This window comes from Aegilops tauschii, chromosome 6 (assembly GCF_002575655.3).
Source record: "Aegilops tauschii subsp. strangulata cultivar AL8/78 chromosome 6, Aet v6.0, whole genome shotgun sequence".
NCBI lineage: Eukaryota > Viridiplantae > Streptophyta > Magnoliopsida > Poales > Poaceae > Aegilops > Aegilops tauschii.
The window spans coordinates 475,915,629-475,934,060 of record NC_053040.3 but is presented as its reverse complement, the minus strand read 5'-3'; the positions used below and the strand labels follow the sequence as shown (position 1 = coordinate 475,934,060).

General features: G+C 48.2%; 2 protein-coding genes and 1 long non-coding RNA gene across 5 annotated transcripts; 1 reads left to right on the top strand and 2 right to left on the bottom strand.

The window, feature by feature from the left end:
* The first annotated feature begins 701 nt into the window (after positions 1-701).
* On the top strand, positions 702-7,433 carry LOC141026313 (uncharacterized). 3 transcript variants are annotated; one of them, XR_012188219.1, is made up of 4 exons: positions 702-1,585; positions 3,481-3,746; positions 3,835-6,721; positions 7,179-7,433. It is a non-coding gene; the product is annotated as an uncharacterized lncRNA (long non-coding RNA). The 3 variants fall into 3 exon arrangements; XR_012188217.1 differs by having other exon boundaries at positions 704-1,585; positions 3,481-6,721; XR_012188218.1 differs by lacking the exon at positions 3,481-3,746 and having other exon boundaries at positions 1,033-1,585; positions 6,540-6,721.
* LOC109737405 (uncharacterized) lies at positions 2,166-5,745 on the bottom strand. The gene is made up of 2 exons (XM_020296540.4): positions 2,811-5,745; positions 2,166-2,715 (listed from the first exon to the last, which is right to left on the bottom strand). The coding sequence occupies exons 1-2, from the start codon at positions 5,743-5,745 to the stop codon at positions 2,333-2,335; spliced, it is 3,318 nt and encodes a 1,105-aa protein (XP_020152129.1). The 3' UTR covers positions 2,166-2,332.
* A 4,932-nt stretch (positions 7,434-12,365) lies between the features above and the next one.
* LOC109737407 (mRNA-decapping enzyme subunit 2) lies at positions 12,366-16,013 on the bottom strand. The gene is made up of 8 exons (XM_020296541.3): positions 15,800-16,013; positions 15,547-15,698; positions 15,263-15,390; positions 14,814-14,912; positions 14,018-14,170; positions 13,334-13,437; positions 13,097-13,164; positions 12,366-12,785 (listed from the first exon to the last, which is right to left on the bottom strand). Exons 1-8 carry the CDS (start codon positions 15,883-15,885, stop codon positions 12,568-12,570), a joined length of 1,008 nt encoding a protein of 335 aa, XP_020152130.1. The 5' UTR covers positions 15,886-16,013; the 3' UTR covers positions 12,366-12,567.
* Positions 16,014-18,432: the final 2,419 nt, after the last annotated feature.

The window sequence follows — 18,432 nt, the reverse complement described above, 5'->3', positions numbered from 1 at the left end:
GCGCCGGATCCATGCGCCATTTAGGTGGACGCAGTGGATTCCTGACAGAAGGAGTCCAAGCGCTGCCTCGCACAAGCCTTCTCCTGGGAGCGGCAGAGCGCAAGCCAGACGGCCATCTCCTCCTCAGGGCCGCGTGGGGTGAGTTAGGGGTCGACGGATCTGGAGGTGAAGCACTCAAATCCGCTATCCGCCATGCAGTAAAGTGGCTAGGGTTTGGTCCGGCGAGCGGATGGGGAGGAATATACATGGGGTCGGGTGGGCCAGCATGGGCCGAGTCCGACGTGGCGGGCGCGCTCGGGCGCCCCCATATCCGCCCCATATTTGGGCTGGAAATGAGAGGTGCCGGTCAGCCCAGGCGTTTGAGGCCCATTTGAGGCGCCTATCTGCGTCGAAATTTCGTGACCGGGCGGGCCGCCCGAGTGTTTGAGGCCGATTTGGGGCGCTCGGCTATAGATGCTCTTACATGGAGATCCATGTAATTTATTTTTTCTTTGTATATGTTCTGTCACTTGACTGAGACTTTATTAAATCTTAATCGACTGAGATCTAGGCATACCCTTAATATAACTCTCTAACCCTCTGATTACAGATACGTGAGCAGCCATGGTCATTTTGCTTGATGCATCGGTGCTCGCCAAGGAGCGAGCTACAGGATGTTGATGCACTCTGATCGACCGAGCTCTGCTATCAGTACATGTTTTGTACAGTTCCCCTACAGTTTTCAGCTCAAAAACTGTGTTGTGCTGCATTAGCGTGCAAGCATGAGGCTACCTTTTCCTTTTAGCACTACCTAGCTTAGCTTAGCTTGTGGGTTGACTTTGATCAGGAGGCGTCCACTTTCGGTGACCGTGGGCATCCATCCCTTCCCTCAAAAGGAGAAAAACACGGAGGCTACGACTTACGAGGCTGAGGTAGAGACGCCAGAATCAGAATCGTAACGCATATGCAGCGAGTCAATGGGAACTTCACCGGCCGGAAGATACGGCCTCTTCATGTACGGGTGGAGGAATGGCGAAGGGGATCAAGTTCGGAATGATATTAGCGTTCGCGCTGGCCACAAACTGTTCACTGTTGCCCGCTGGATTAGGCCACACACACACACAAAAGTAGGCAACCATGGCGAGAAGGGAAATTCCCCAATTTTCGTGACTATTCCGCCGGAAAATACGGTCGTTCCTGTCCCCGTTCCTGCGCAAGAAGTTGTTCTGTTTTCTCTTTCGTTCCGATAGAATGAATCTGTCCCATTTCATATTTTCTCTCCGTTTCGGTTTTCCACGGAGCAGACGAGAATATTCTACAGTATTTGTCTTCAGATTTTCTTTTTTGAAAAACTAACAAGGAAAAAGCGAGTCCAAAGAAGCCTCTTGCCTGTCGTCTCGTCTGCAACTGTGCGCCTCTCAAGTAGCAGAGCGAGGCAGCCGAGTCAGGGAACAGGCCGCGGGACGACAGTGAGAACATGGAGCTGCCGCGGAGCGCCAAGACCGCGCCGGCGAAGGTCGACGTCCGGCGGCCACCTTCCGCCTTGCGCGGCCGACGGCCATCGTCACGACGTGCAGGGAAACCCCATTCCCAAATTGACGCCAAAGTGAGTTCCTAGGGTTTGCTATTTTCTCTTCTTTTCCTTTTTTAGGGTACTATTTTCTTTTCTAGTCCTGTTATTTCCGTGTTAGATACCAAAATTACCGTATCGATTGTGTACTTTTTTGCTTCAAATTTGATTTAACCGGACTTGTAGTCTCAGTCCGTAAAGATTAGGCTTCGTTGCAGTCTCTACTAGTACCAGTACTGGGTGGTCCAAACTTGACACATCATACATTAATGTTAGCTAGTGTTTCAATTATTCGGTAGGGAGGCAAATACAGAGATTTCTGATTAGAAAAGCAGCAACTTCCAACACCAATGCAGATAGTTCAATTGGAAATATATTGGTAATAGTTGATTATTGTCCCACACGGTTGGGTGGGGAGGCTAAGTTGCTTTGGCATTGATGAAAGCAATAGGAAAACATAGCCATCAGCTTTTTATCCCAAGTGAAGTTCGCTTTTACATAATAGCTCAGGGCCTTTAACATCAATGCATAGTGAAATTTACTCCCTCCGTTCCTTTTTATAAGACGTTTTAGACAGCTGATTTTGAACTGTTTTGGGAGTTGTCTGAACCATCTAGAACCATCTAAAACGTCTTATAAAAGTGAACAGAGGGAGTACATTAGAAGATTCAGAAATTAGCTACCTAGCTTTTACAATGAAGAAAGACCCTAATAAACGGAAGTAGCTGCGACATAAATCTGTATACAGTATATCAAAACTGTTCTAGGCTTGTACTGTAGCTCTCAACTGTTCATAGAGAAAAATGCTTCTTTTACAGCCATTACTTCGCCATAAATTTCATGCATGCTTGGGCGATCTTTTGGTGACTCGACGGAGCATAACAGCCCAAGTTTAAGGAGTTGCAGAGCGCAGATATGCATCACTGTAGTTGGCTTGTATTCTTCTATTTTGGGGGTAACAGTATGCTGATCTCCAGTTTTTGGCATAAGGCTGGGGTGAAGAATGTGTTCAATCTCTGAAAGTGATGCATCCACATACTTCTGGAGTGTAAGGCCATTACTGAAGGCTTCATCAGTAGGTCTTTTCCCCGTTAGCATTTCTAAAAGTATGATGCCGTAACTGTAGACGTCGCCGTCGGTTGAGATTTGACTGCCCATGCCATACTCTGCAACGATTGGAAACAAAAAGTTATATGACAAGCACTATAATAAAGTTATTATATAAAAAAAAACTCAATTCAGACTAGGTTTAGTTACCCACCAGGAGCAATGTATCCAATAGTTCCCCTTGGTCCAGATATGCTTGTTGAGTTGCTCTGAGCTTCAGATGAATAACCATGAATTAACCTTGCTAGCCCAAAATCACAGACATACGCATTATCGTCATCATCAAAGAGTATGTTGCTTGGCTTCAAATCACAGTGAACCACTGGTGGGATGCATTGGTTATGAAGGTATTCCAGAGCAGACGCAATGTCAACTGCTATGCATATCACTGTCCCCAAACTCAAATCAGCATTCTTCTGGATCTTAGCATGAAGTCGATTTTCAAGGCTACCATTTGCCATATATGCAAATACGAGAGCTTTGAACTCATTCCCCATCAGATCGTAAGTTGAGCATGCAGTTATGACACTCACGAGATTTCGGTGCCGGATGTTCCGCAAAGCTTTGCACTCAGCAATAAAGCTATCCAATGCACCATACTGATTAAGTTTGAACACTTTAACAGCCACCAAGCTGTCTTTTCCGTCCAACTGACCTTTATACACTATCCCGAATTGCCCAGAACCAACTATATTGTTCGGAGAAAAGCCATTCGTTGCTTTGCTTACATCATTATATGTTAATCTTTTAAACTCCGTATATGTGTGGTCAATGGACTGACTTGATCTCCGCCTCTTGTTCTTTCTCAAAATATGGAAAACCAGGAAAACCAGCCCTAAGATCAAGGCCAATGCAACAACAGCTGACAGAGCTGCCAACAATGGAACAATGAACTTGCGCTTTCTCTGAGATGCCGAGGTGGAGCACCTGGGCAAATCGTTGACTTGAACATTTGAACAAAGAAGTGCATTTCCTTGGGCAAAAACACTACTTGTGTTAGCAAAGGCTCCACCTATCGGAACTGGCCCCTCAAAGTTATTGAAGGACATATTTAGGTATTGCAGCGAAGTAAACGTCTCAAGGAATTCTGGTATTGTGCCGGATAAATTGTTTTGGGAGAAATCTAATACTTTGACACCCTTGAGGTTTGTCAATGACTCTGGAATGCTTCCTTCTAGGAGGTTCCTGTCTAAGTTCAGTGCTTCCAACCGGATACATGCACCAAGTGCGGATGGGATTTTGCCTCTGAGTTTGTTGTGCGAAAGGTTCAAGGAGCCAAGGTTTATCAAGCTACCAATTTCCAGAGGTATGGACTCTGTGAACTGGTTATGTGATAGGTCAAGTAACCAACTCAGTTGGTTCAACTTGCTAAACATGCGCCCATTGATACTTCCGTTGAGGCCATTGCTGGAAAGGTTTAGTGCCACCAATTTCTGGCAGCCAGCTAAACTTGTAGGTATGCTTCCACTTAATTCATTTTCTTGTAAATAAAGTTCCGTCAACTGATTCAAGTTACCAATGGAAGGTGGAATTTCTCCGGAGAACTTGTTCCGTGATAGGCTAAGAACAACCAGTTTGCTTAGCTGGCCAAGAATAGAAGGTATAGGCCCTGTGAAAATATTGTTATCAAGATAAAGTAGGGAAGTTTTAGACAGGTTCCCAATCTCCAAAGGAATAGTGCCAGATATGTAGTTTGACCGTAAAATCAAGTTAACCATACTTTTGGGCAGGGTTGCTACAGAACCAGGCGGCAAATTGCCACGTAGTTTGTTTCCGCCCAAGTTCACCTTTAGCAGCTGTGTACAGTTTGCCAAGGACGAGAAGAATGTCCAGTCTCCAGCTTCTAGCTGATTTGAGTACAGCATTAGGACCTGCAAATTCGTCATGGAACTGAAGGAAGGAACCACCCCACTCAGCAAATTGTTTCCGAGATATAGGAACTCCATTCTGGAGGCATTGGCTAGCGATGCAGGGATGTCACCCTCAAAATGATTATTAGACATAATCAATGAATTTATGTTAGAAAGAGTGTTTCCCATATGAGAAGGAAGTGTTCCTCGAAGATTATTGTTGGCCAACCCAAGAAAGCTCAGCAAAGGTAAACTGTAAATGGACGGTGGCACTATCCCTGATAGATTGTTGTATGAGAGGTCAAGGAATTGCAGGCCTGATAGCTTGGATAAATCCGGAATGTTTCCCTGCAACTGGTTTTGCGCAATTAACAGACCTGTAAGCCGTGTGAGATTTCCTACTGAGGGCGGCACAATTCCAGTTAGGCTATTCCCTGTTAAATGGAGGTAGTTGAGCTTTGAAGGGAAGTTTGTGAAAGGTGGAATTTGTCCAGAAAGATTGTTCATTGAAACATGTATCTCTGTGATGGTTGAGCTGTTGAAAAGAGCTGCCGGTATGGCCCCAGAAAGACTGTTGTTTTGTAAAGAAAGGTAGCGAAGGGAGGAACAATTTGCCAAAAACAGCGGGATTTCTCCCTCGAGAAAGTTGTTGGCGAGACTGACAGACTCCAGAGCCGGTGAGCTCCCGAGTAGAGGTGGAATCTCACCAGAAAGTTTATTGCTGGACAAGTCTAGAGAGGATAGGTTGCGAAGCGTACCGAGTAGAGGTGGGATCGCACCTCCAACAGAGTTGCTGCTCAGCGCCAAGACATCAAGGCTAGAGCATAAGGACAGCGATTCCGGGATCTCGCCGCTGAGCGCGTTGGAGCTGAGGTTGAGGTACCGGAGTCCAGAGAGCCGGCCAATCTCTGGTGGGAGATGGCCAGAGAGCTGGTTGTTCGGCAAGTGGATTCTCACCAGCGACGTGAGGTTGGACATGCAGAGCGAGATTTCGCCGGTGAGGCCTTGTGCCTCCATGTCCAAGGCCACCACCAGGGGTAGTTGTGGCTGCCCTGTGCACGAGACGCCGCGCCAAGTGCAGAAATCAGGCGAGGTGGTGTTCCATGTGGTGATGGAGAGGCGAGACTTGAGGCAGAGCAGAGCGTCTCGGTTGTTGTCGGATTCATCAGCTAATGTTGTCAGAGACAAAGGATGCAAAACCGATGAGACAAGGATGGCTAACACTAATGCACAAGCCATCTGGTTGATATGCAATGTGAGCAACCATGGATCTTGGGCTGATTTGATTCTGGAAGAGCGGTAAATTGCCTTTTATAGAGGTTTGCTGCTGGATTATAGAAGCCTTTGGCTGATTGTTCTTGGTGCATACAAGTCTAGCTTTGTGTTCAGAACTGAAACCAACAAACGTGCCGTTTATAAACTTCTGGACCTACGGTTGGAGTTTCCTCGATGGAGTACCAGTTTGTTTGTTAGTCTGTCCACATTGGGTGTGTGAAATTATATGTAGTATAAACATGGACTATATCAGATTGACTTGGATTATGCCATTTTGAGGTCACAGTCGTGCTACAGTTCCTATTAATTTCTATTGAAACGTTTTCGCACTAGGAGTGTGATATTTGTAGTACATTTCAAACGACTTCTCTTCCTACTTATTGCCCCCAGTTTGGTAGATTTTGAGGGCAATGACGCGTATGAAAATCCTGTGAGAAGTTCCTGTCCAACTTCGTCAGTAGACTGAAAACTAGTGTGATCATATCAAACTTTTGCAGGTTCTCTAACTTGTGCACACTGTCTTGCCTAAATAGTTGATGGAGAAAAATAGTCGCACGCAAAGTCATTGCGCTGCCATCAGAACAGCATTTTCCAGTCAACATGATTGGTCTTTGAATAGATTTTTCTCTGTTACTTGTCTGTCTTATACAGTATATATCACTGTTAAAAGTTATAGAAACTTCTTGTCGAAGTTATCGAAATATCAGTTTTGTCTGCTGTCTTTCCAGTCAAAGTTATTGAAAGTTCTTGTCTCGTAGGTATGTTTTGAACTAGTCCTGGTACAGATCCTTTATTTAGACGGAGATGAAGCATAATGCCCAACCATAGTGAGTGCAACGGCCTTCATTTTCCCTCATAATGGATTGGAGGTACCTCTTGGTTCTTCGACTTGTTACAACCGGGATCATGCTGCTCATTTTCTTTCACCCGGCATCTTCGAGTATGTGCTCTGCCTTGTGATTCTACCATGTGCAACCTGTACCTCTCTTTGATATACCAGTTTTGTTCACAGAAAATCGAGTTTTTTTATATGACAATCTCTATCTTCTACTTTTATCTGTTCATTTTGCGGGAACTACCAGGACAAATAATCTCCCTACATCTCATGATATCCTGATTAATTAGTTTGATCCCAGCAATGTTTTATCCAAACTCATTTTCACCTGATACACTCCGTGACTGCCATCAGCCATCAGGAATAGATCACCTTAGGCGTAATAATTGAAACCCTTTTTTGTTGCCGGTGAGCTAACATGGAGTTCAATTCCATTACAAAGTATCGGATATACTTCTTCAGAATTTTCCGGTCAAGCTAGAAATTCAGGCCATTAATGAATATTGGTTGCTGTTGTCCACCTTGTATTTGTTTATAACCACATTGTATATGTTTCTTGCAGATACTGAACCCAATTGTCCACCTTGTACTTGCTGCCGACCATGCAGCTGTGGTCATAACTGATTGTACATCGTTCCAGCAGTCTTCTTGGGATCACTGTTCCGCAGAAAGCCAATTACAGTCTCCTCTTTTTACGCCATATATATGTATTACTCGGTTGTACCGTAGTAAAACAAGATACCGTTGTAACGATGGATGCTGGTCTATTGAGTATTTACCTGGCCTAAGACTCGGAGCACTATGCCATAACTTGTAACGATGAATGCTGGCGAAAATAGCTTTTGGAGCTCGGCCTTCATGGAGGCCGGTTTTTGAAAAATTCAAAATTCATATTTTTACATTTTAAAAAATTCTGAAAAAATGCATACATATATGGAGGCATAACACACATGTGTGTAAATTTTCAGGACGAAATAAGTTGAAATGGGGGCTGTGCAAAAAAGACAAATCTATGGTTTTTTAACACATGATACTATTCATCCCAAAAGTCTATGAATTTGTTCTTTTTGCACATATCGTATCTCAAGATATTTCATTCTGAAATTTTACACGTAGACGCATCACATCCTTGTGTCCTTGTACAATTTTTTTCAGATTTTTGAAACAAAAAAATGAATTTTAAATTTTTCAAAAAAAACGTCCTCCATGGAGGCCGAGCTCCAAAATGCCTTTCTCGAATGCTGGTCTCTATGTAACGATCTTACTACTATTCATAAGGACATGAGCAAGGTGCTAAGCATGTACATATGCCCAAACCGGTGCCTAAAAAGTGAGATAAGGCCATAAGGGCATCTTAACGCTGATCCTTAAACCTCCCGCAACCGTGCAAGCTATCCAACGTGGTCCTGTATCGGTCCGCGGGGCGGTCCTGGCATGATTTCTCTCACAAATCGGAGATTAACGTGGGCGAGGATTACGGGAGTCCGCACCGATCCCATGCCTGCTTTTGACCGCCCTGGCCCACCAAAAACCCGTCATCCGCGCTTTCCTTCCGATGCATGTGCCGCTTACCGCGTCGCATTCATGCCGACCCAGAGCACGCGGAGGCCGGCATTGATGTCGTGATGTGACCGGAGGGAGGGAGGGTGGCGCTGACCGATGCGACCTCTCCGTAGCCGTCGCTTCAATGCGGACGCATGTTCCTAAGGAACCAACTCCAGCCGCTGCATCGCATTGAAGCGGCTGATCGGCCCTTCGCATGGCCTAGCCACGACTATTAAGCCGCGCTCTGACGTCGTCCACAATGCCTCCTCCTCCTCCTCCCCGTCCCGCCCATCTCCCTCCACATTTCCGGCGATGGGCAAGTCCTGGGCGTCGGCGCCGGCAAGCACCTTCTGGGGCGGGTTCTGGCGGATCGTGGCGACGCTGCCCTCGAACTCCAGGACCGTTGTCCTCATCGGCTGGCGGCGACTCGACGCGAGCAGAGATCGTCATGTCCTCTAGTGACGAGGAGGACCAGCAGCCACCGCCGCTGCAGTCCGCGCTGGTGGTGCCAGGCCAGGTCTACGCCGTCACCGACATGGAGTTCAAGGAGCAGATGGAGTTGATGTTCCGTCGCTCCTTCGTCCACATCAACGGCCCGACTCCGCCACCGGGGGCGCTCCTCCCCGTGAAGCCGGTGTCGGCATCCCCTCCACGTTCTCCGCCACCGTGTGAAGGAAGAGCGGCTCTCACCGCCGCCCCGACGCGTCAAGGAGGAGCGGCTCTCGCCGCCGCCCTGGCGCGTCGTGAAGGAGGAGCGCCGCTCGCTGCCGCCCCTACCAAGGCGTGTGGTCGCATTGTCAACTACCTCTGCAGCGGGGACATCAGCGGAGCTATTCGTCCTCCCGGAGCACCATGACGGTGCAGGAGTACGTCGACCAGGAGCAGCGCTGGCGGGACAGTCGCAACGCCGCGCGCCGACCAAGTTCGCGGACTTGGACGCCCCCCCCCCCCCCCGCCACACATCGCGGCGGACCCGGACTTGGCGTACGCTCCGCCACCTCGACGGGGAGATGGCCAGGTACATCGAGGAATGGTCCCTCGCCGAGATCGACGCCACCACCGACGCCTCCTCCAACGACCGCCGCCCTCTCCCCCAGCCCACATCCTCGGTGGCCGCGGCCGCACTGTGCACAGCGCAGGAGGAAGCGGAGAGGATCATCCACAAGCATCAGTCGGCCGCCGGGAAGCCCTGCCGCGACACCGCCACCTTTCGTCGCCCGAAGCCCAACGACGACGATGACGCCGGATCGGCCGCCGATGACCGAGGAGGAACCGCCGGCCAGCCCGGCATGACCTACGAGGTCACCATAGTACAAAATCGAGTCACTTATTTTGGGACGGAGGGAGTATCTATTAACCATTCTTGGAGATAAGGAAGTCGTCCGTTTCCAGCTACTTGGGAAGAAATGGAAGGGGAAGTTCAGCGGTTCATGTGAGGATTATCAAGTTGAAAGTGGATGGAAGAAGTTTGTCAAAGACAATGATCTGAAGATGGAATCTGTCACTGAGATGGACTCATTAGTTGCGGTCAAGATGATCGAGGGGCGTGATCAAGACAGGTCTATTTGTGCATCTCTAGTTAAAGAGATTAGGTATCTCTTATCTCTTCGTGAAAATTGTATTACTCATATTAGTCGGTCTCAAAATAAGGTTAGCAATAGCTTAGCCAATTTCGCTCGCATAGAGGTAGAACAATGACTTGGATAGGTTCTGGTCCCTCTTGCGCTCTGGAACTAGCAAATGCTGAGTGTAACACTACTATGGTTTGAGTAATACAATTTATCACCCGCAAAATCAAAAACAAAAGATGGACGATATCTTCCTCTTTGAGCTGTTGACCAACCAAACGAGCACCACGGAAGTCCATATTATCCGTGCAAATAATGGTAATAGATTGATATGCCATACTGCCATCTTACCGAGTTCCCTATCCCTAAACTCTATAGCAAGGACACTTTTGGTCATGGTGGTACTTCTTCGTGTTGGCTAGTAGAGTCCTGGACTCCTTGTTGTTTTGATCAGACGATGCCTACTTCACCTGCGTAATGCTGCAAGTTATTAGCAAACTTGTGTTTGATTCAATGTTGAATTAGTGATATCGGTGTGCTGCGGTGAATGCTAATTTGAAGCCTTCTTGTTGAATTACTAAAACCTATGTTCATGGGTGCTACAAGACTTGTTGCTATGATTTTTTTTTTGTCATACTTTTCACTGTTTCTTGCTGCATTTGTGATAGGAAATAGCTGCAAATCGTCCCCTTCTTGAAGACGTCGTCGCGGCCTTCATTGCCCGTCGGGTTGCTCCAGGAGAAACCCTGACCCTCGTGTCGGGCGGTGGCGGCGCTCCGGTGTCGTTCTCTTCCTGAAGGCGCCGCCTTGGAGCCCTCGGTTCGCCGTATGCGGCTTCACTTCTTCGCGGTGGCGTGTTCACGGCTTAGATCTCCGGTTACTCTTGTAGTGCTAGGGGTGGTGTTGCTGCGCTCAGCATCTTTGTATCCTGCCTTGGGTGTGTGTGTTCTGTTGGCGTGCGGTTGTACCGGGTTTGTTGATGATCTTTGCTTTATATATAAAGCACGGCGAAAGCCTTTTTCGGTAATAGCTGCAAAGAAAGCTCATCATGTGGTAACAGAAGAACTGCAAGTGTTATGATTTATTCCTGTAGTGATGTCATTCATGGATTTATGCACTGCTAGCTCCAAAAAATCAATGTCCTCTCCTCTCCCGCGACCGCGCCCAGCCTTCTCCCCCGCGCGCCTCTCCCTCCCCCTTCCTCTCTGCCGTCGTCGCCGGCGCCCGCTGTAGCCTGGGCCGGGCGACGCTGGTGGCGGCGGCCCCCTGGCTTTTCCCCTCTCGGGTGTCCGCCGGCGCGGGACGGGGCGACCCCGGGCGGTGCTTCTAGGCGGCGGCGGTCCAGCACGGCGGCGGGGGCTCCTGGCGCGAGCGGGGGTGGACTTCTGGACGGCGGGGCGACGCGGCGGTGCGGTCTGCCGGCGCCCGCTCGGCCCAGATCTAGGCCCTTCAGGCCCCATCTGGGCCAGGGCGGGCCAGCGGCGGGGTGGGTCTGCTTCGTTGCTTCCGGGAGGCGCGGGAGAGGCGATGAGCGGCAGGGTGCTGGCGGCGCCATCGCCGGCTTGTTGCAGCATGGCGGCGGGGCTTAGCGGGCTCGTTTCGGGCCTGGCCGGGCCAGGGGTGGCCTGGCATGCCCTGCTACCGCGTCCGGACGGCTACCGCGACGGTGCCGGAGGCTCTGGCCTCCCGCATGACGGCGGTGGAGGTGGTTCCCTCCCGTTCAGCTTCGGTGCTGCTTCTCCCTTTGCGGGGCGCTTCTCTCCGGCCCTCTTGGCCTCGTGTTGGTGTTCGCAGTGAGGCGGCGTGGGTGACGGCGCAACCATGATGGCGCATGGTGGTGGGCGGCGGTCTGGCTGGTCGGCTCCGGTCCGTTGGGCGGTGGGGATTGGAGTACGGGAGAAATCCTTGCCGGTCTTCGGCCCCGATGCGGTGACACCTGCGGGTGCCACCATTCCTTCCTGGAGGGTGTCGGTGATATCCATCCCCCACCTCCCTCCGCGTGCCGGGGAAACCCTAGGACATGTCCGGGCAGCAGCGTCGTCGGCGTCGCTTTCCTTCTTGGAGGTGCTGTTTTGTACGTGGTGGTCCGGAGCCTCAGGTTATAGTGGTTTGTCTCTAGTGGGCGTAGCGGTGACGGGTCATCCGCGCTCTGTCGAGCTGCCGTTGTCGGCATTTGCTTCTTCTTTTTCTTTTGGGCTTGTTGTGTTGTTCGCCCCAGCGATCCTGTGTCGGTGTTGGTTGTTTTGGAATACAAAGCGGGGGAAACCCTTTTTCGGTAAAATCAATGTGCTTTCACCTATGCCGTTCCTGCAGTTCACTTTTATATGTATTCCTATGTTTGTTACCAGGAGAGTGTGGCATAAGAGAAGTGATGTTGCAAGAGAATATGAAAGCTGTGTACGTAAACCTTAGCCAAATAGGCTCAAAAGAACTGGCCCTTATACCATTTCTGAAGAGGCTTGTAATAAGTAAGGACAGTCTTATTCAGCATCTGACCGATTAGAAGGCTGGTTAATCTATGACCCACATGCTAAGAAAGAGGGCCATAACGCACAAGAATTCTTCCTGTACCATCCAGTGTTACCACGCAAACAATTTCAGACATCACATATATCACCTCAAGCAAAAGCAAGAACTTAAGTGTGCAAAAGACATGACATTTATAACAGCTCAAGAAAGGTGTGACAATTATAGTGTTCTAGATTACAGATACCAACTAAACACAGCACGGGGAGACGAAACATCGTGGCGTCGTGGATTCCAGTTAACAACGAGCGACGACGCCATTCCATAGTCTATACACATCAAGGGTACAGGAGTTGATGATCTGTCAGGATCCTAGGTATGCAGAAAGGAAGCATCCATTGACTGCAGAATACTGGCCGTATCGAACCTGAAGCTTCTGAAGCTTTTGCCAGGGCGGTTGTCGACGTGCTGCGTGCCAGATCCTGCTCTACTAATAACAGGATTCTGCATGTCGGATCCTGCTCTAGTAATAACAGGGTTCTCAACAGGCACAAAGACACCCGAGGGATTCTTCGCTTTCCACACAGTACCTGTGCAGTGATGTTACCTCAGGGTTAACAACAATGTAGGAAAGCAGTACATGTCACAACAGGTTCAACATGGGTATATATCAAGCGCCAATAGTTGCTCATGAATATAATATTGCCCTCGAATATGTTATACTTGTGTATTAGCTTTGGTTCACTTCAGAAAGTCATCTGTGGATTGACTTTGGACTTTAGAGAACAGGGCTTGGTAAATTCGAAGCAAAACAGTTAATACAGAATTAACTCGTGGGTACTCAGGAATGTCTTTATCTAGGCCAATGACCACAATGGGCATAAGAGGGAGCAGAAGAAACCTCTAGCAGATGTATCTGGCTTCTGATATACTTGGGACCGATGTGTGCCTATCCATGATTTCAGACCCCTGGGACAAGCAAAACCATAAGGCACCAAATAATGTGGAACCAACAAAATACATTTAAGAAGCAGAACCAATCGAACATGCTAAGAGTTTAACAGCAACAATGGGAGCAATGCATATAACAACTTCTGCACAAAGGAAGACACAAAAAATAGTGTAAAGAAGTACTGACGTCAAAAATGGTGCAACCATATAAAGCTTCATCCCATTCACTCCACGAGATATTGCATCATCACTAGCAGGTAGAAGATCATCAATTCTGTGCCATGAGATCTCCTGCCATATTCACAGAGAGAAAAGGTTAGCAGTGGCAATTTCACTGATTTACCAAAAAAAAGGTTTAAAGAAGAAAGAGAATAGTAAATAAAAACCAAACAATGCAAAGACAATAGCTTTGAAGCTCGAGCAAACAAAAAAATTACTAACACAATGCTATACCTAAGATAGCATACGGGATAATAAAAATTTGCAAGCAGTTTGGTCATGTGGCAATGTTCAAACCAAGGAAATAAGAACATGTGGGGATGCAATGTGCTGATTAAAAAAACATGTGTGAAATTGCAAAGAGTCTGGGCATGTGTCAGCGGTTACAAAAATAGTAACACATATCTACATAGTGCCACTTCTCAGCCGGGATGCACTGTTGCAAAACATCAGGACCATTCAATTACAATATGTTATTCAGAAAGGAGAAACTATTACATACAGTAGTAAATACAATTGAAGACTACCGATTAAGGAACCATGACATGCATACCAACACCATACCATATATTCATAACATGATGTTGATAGGTGCGGAAAAAAATTGTTTTACCGAATAGAAGGATGAGGAAAGATTTGAGAATTTGCATACACTGATCTCTTTCTTAGTTTGAGGTGCGAAAACAGTATCTTCCTTAACACCCGTAATAATATAGAGTCGAACTCTTTGTTGTCCAATTGAAACTTCAATGTGGTCATCCATTTTCAAAAGCTTAGAAACATCACACCCAGTCTCCTCCAGAACCTGCATAGTTATGCAAATAAATGTCGCTTAGGTAAAACTGGTTACAGAATGAAAAGCAGGGAAGTGTAAAACATGGACAGGACGAGCTCGTAATTGGACAAAAGAAAAAATATGATAAACTTCAGATCTTCATGTAATTTATGCAGAGAACTAATAGGCATAAATACAGCTAATTGGTGCTAAATTGCCTCATTCTCGGTCGAGAAAAATAGTATAGATGACTAGAGAGCTTGATAGTCCCACCTAGAAAAGAACACATCTAAGAATGAAGCTGAAACATGATACTTTTACTTCTGAATATGCTACGAATTCGGGATTCAATTGTTATCTTTGACATTGTGACAGTGACACATTGCCAAAAGGAAAATTGATGTGGTCCATCGTTGGCATAAGAAGACGCCCATATGTAGAGAACAGATGCAGGCGTTAACTCAAGAATGCAATGTGTTGGGGTGCATAGAATATCTAGAGCTTTGAAATTTGAATTGTTAGGAAACTATTCTGTAAAAATCAAGGACTTCCATGTTCAGCAAACCAGAAAATGACTGTCCAGCAATATCTACAGACATTATTGCTTCACTACAAGCGCAATATATCTGATGGAAACTGTAAAGCACAACATGGATCAAGCCCAGAAACTTACTTCTCTAACTGCACAAGTATGATCCTCTTCATCTTTGCTCCTCTTTCCGCGGGGGAAACTCCAGCTGGCACTAGACTTCCATCCTTTCACAAGTAAGCACTGCAGAGAAAAAGGGAAAAGTCAGCAAACCTTGAGATTCAACAAAATTCCTGAGGAAATTGAGGGCTATTGCATAGCAGAGTGTGAAATTGTACTATGTAAAAATTGAGAAAATTAAGCGATTCATCTATAAGAGGCTAACAGGTATCACATGCTAGGATTTAAATTGCATCCTTTCGAGCAGAGCGACTGATATCAGACGCGCTGCTTATCTCCAAATCCCAATCTTTAGTACAGCCGTTGCTGCTGTTCCGACCTAGCAGCCCACTCCTATAAATCCTAAACCACATCTAGGGATGCAGTAACATGCTCTCGGATGGGCATAAAAGACAGAGCGCACAAAGAATTACCCTGTCATAGTTGTCATCGAGGATGATGGCGCCGGAGACGGGGACCCGGAACTTGTAGTGGGTGAAGTCCTTGTAGATGTCGTCGAGGTGCGCGCGGTAGGGCCTGAGAGCGGCGCAGCTGTTGAACACTGCACACACAAGGACGACGGCGACCGCGACGGCGACAATGTCGGAGTTAGCGACGAAGCCGCCAAGAATCATCATCCTCGACGGGGCTCGGAGTCCCGGACCGTGACGAGAGGGATTTAAAGGGAAAGGAAGGGGACAAAAAGGAGGAATCTTACTTAGGGAGGTGAAGTCCTTGAAGGAGAGGGACTTGAGGGAGGGGTTGTGCTCCACGGAGTTGTCCTCGTAGAACCAGTGCGCCTGCTCCAGCAGGAACAGGATCCGCTCGAAGGACTCCAGGTCCTCCTTGGGCACGTTCAGCACGAACCGGCTGCGGCACGAGATTGGATTCGATTGGATTGGACTGGATTCGGTTTTGGGTCGGATGGAGTTGCGGAGATGGGGATCGGGGTATGGGTTAGGGATACGCACCTGCAGAGATCGTCGAGCAGCTCCTGCGGCGGCAGCTGCCCCCGCGATGATGACCGGTTCAGTCCCCCGCCGCCCGCCATCGCCATCCACCGCCCGCCGCCGCCCACTCGCTCTCGCGCTCGCCCGCCCCTCTGGCTCCGGTCTCCTCACTGTAGGCCGGACTCGAGAAGGGGGGAAGTGGAGTATGGGAGCTGTGACTCAAGCCGGAAAGCGTACTCTCTATTTTACGTAAATCGAAACTTCATTGCTGCACAAACTATCTGCCATGTTTTTTTTTTCTTTTGTTGAACCAGGCTCTAGCGAACTAAAACCCTTGGGGCAACTCTAAGGTGGTTCATCAAATCACTCCTAAATCGCTGGATTGCATTTTTTTTGTCATCAAACGCCGACCATCAAATTTGTCCGAACCGGTTCGGATGTTCGGAATCCCACAAACTGGAACCAAACATAGGGGTGGTTTGTGGGCGTCCGAACATCCACCACGTACGCCGCCAACACCGATGGCCCATGTCCAAAACCCTTGTCCCGCCTCTCTCGCCGCGTCTACGAGCTAGTCACGCCACATTCGTGTCAGTTGAGAGCAGACATGACGGCTTTCTAACAAACTCAAGTCGGCTGACCAGCCGTCCCCATGTCCGGCATTCACACCGCCGCTCCACATTCAAGTCGCCTCTCCCGCCGCGTCCACGAGTTACTCGCGCCCCATTCATGCCAGTTTAAAGCAGACGTGACGACTTTCTACCTAACTCAAGTCGGCTGACCAGCCGCCCCCTGTCCGTCATTCACACCGCCGCTCCACATTCAAGTCGCCTCTCCCGCTGCACCCGCTCGCTCTATGCACTGCATTCATGTCGGTTCATAGCAGACATGACCAAACAGGACAACGGAACGGCTTCCAACCGCATTCAAGTCGGTTAACCAGCCGTGCGTCTACCCGAAATTCACAGTGGTGCGGTGAAGGATAAGCCAAATCCAGGCGCTCGCATTCAAGTCGTCGCTCCGTCAGCCCGGGCGTCGGCTATTTAAAGTCGATTGGGACGTCATAGAACCCTACCCCTCTGAGCCACATCTCCCTATACTAGTGTCGTCGGTGCACCACCCCTTTCCTCCAACCCTCATTTTTACTACCGTCGCAATTGCCATAACCCATCGTGGGTGGTGGAAGAGCCTGGTGACGTGGCGGAAGTCACGGCTGATGTGCATGCATGGGAAGCTCGATGCGCGACCCGCATTTCAGCGGGATAGTCCTCGAAGGAGAGGCACTCGAGGGAGGGGTTGTGCTCCACAGAGTTCTCCTCGTAGAACCAGTGCACCTAATACAGCAGGAATAGGATCCACTCAAAGGACTCCAAGTCCTCCTTGGAAATATTCATCATGAAGTGGCTGCGAGGAGACTGGATTCGGTTTGGGTTGGATGAACTTGTGGAGAGAGAGTGATGGGGTCAGGGTTGGGTTAGGGTCATGATCCTATATAGATCTTCGAGCAGGTCATGCGGTGGTGGCTGCCCCCTCGACGTCGACTAGATGAGTCCCCAGCCACCTGCCACCACCCACTGCCGCCCACTCGCACTCGCCTTCCCTTGCCCCTCTCTAGCTTTGGTGTCGCTCACTATCGAGCAGATTCAACAGGAGGAAGTGGAGTAAGGGGTCATTTGGTTCCAGACCTTGTCCTGCACACTTTGCCACACATTTCTTGGCAAAATTGTGTAAGCTAAATTCAATAAATGAAATTTACGAGTTGGTAAGCCTAAAGAAATCTTGCCACACTTTTGAGTGTATGTGATTTGGGGCTCCAATTTTGCAAAAATCATCTTTCCTAAGGTGAGGCTTGAATCAAACATCCTTCTAAGTTGGTCGAACTTGCCTAAGCTTAGGTGTGACAACCTAAGTGATCTTAGTTACAAACCAAACAACCTCTAAGAGAAAGAAAAAAGTGCAGACAACCGCCACCCCATACCTTTCCACTCCCACATCTAAAACCTAACAAAACATCCCTTGGTGCCTACTGGGTTTGCCTGCGTGTCGGCTGGGCTTGGGAGTTGGGACCGGCCTACCATGTTGGGTTTGGACCTCCCACATCTGAATGACCCCACCCCCCAAAGCAAATTGACCTAGGCAACCCCTTCATCTTTCCCCTCATCCGAACCTAGGATTCATTCTCCCCTACCTTCGAGCACCATGTTCATCCATAGCCCAACAAGCTCAGGTTCATCGTGTGATGGCTCCATTTTATGACACATTTTAGAGCTCATTTTTTCCATCAAAACTCCTCATATTATGTCCCAATGTACCACTTTCATGTCCATTATGCATGATTTCTGGTTCGCACTCATTTTTTGTGAGCATTGCACAGTCTTTAATTTGTATCAGAGTTTGTTTTCTTTGTTCTTGTTGTGTATGTAGGTGATTTGGAATTCCTATGGACTTAGCATGATGAATGACCCAAGATGGAATCGATACGGAGGCCTTTCATGGAGTTTGACAAAAGATATTTCCCAACCATCCAAAATTGAAGGACTAATAAAGGGCTTACATGGAGAGTTTTTTCGTTGTTTTATTGTGTGTGTAGGTGATCTCCACCCCCGAGTCCATACTAACGGTTTAGCGTCTCTATTCCCATGACTTGTGAAACA

Coding starts and splice junctions, on each gene's coding strand:
- LOC109737405 (XM_020296540.4), bottom strand. CDS start 5,745: ATGGCTTGTGCATTAGTGTTAGCCATCCTTGTCTCATCGGTTTTGCAT. Junction 2,716..2,810: donor TATTGGATACATTGCTCCTG/GTGGGTAACTAA, acceptor CAATCGTTGCAG/AGTATGGCATGGGCAGTCAA.
- LOC109737407 (XM_020296541.3), bottom strand. CDS start 15,885: ATGGCGATGGCGGGCGGCGGGGGACTGAACCGGTCATCATCGCGGGGG. Junction 14,171..14,813: donor ATACTTGTGCAGTTAGAGAA/GTAAGTTTCTGG, acceptor ATAACTATGCAG/GTTCTGGAGGAGACTGGGTG. Junction 13,438..14,017: donor AAACTAAGAAAGAGATCAGT/GTATGCAAATTC, acceptor TGAATATGGCAG/GAGATCTCATGGCACAGAAT.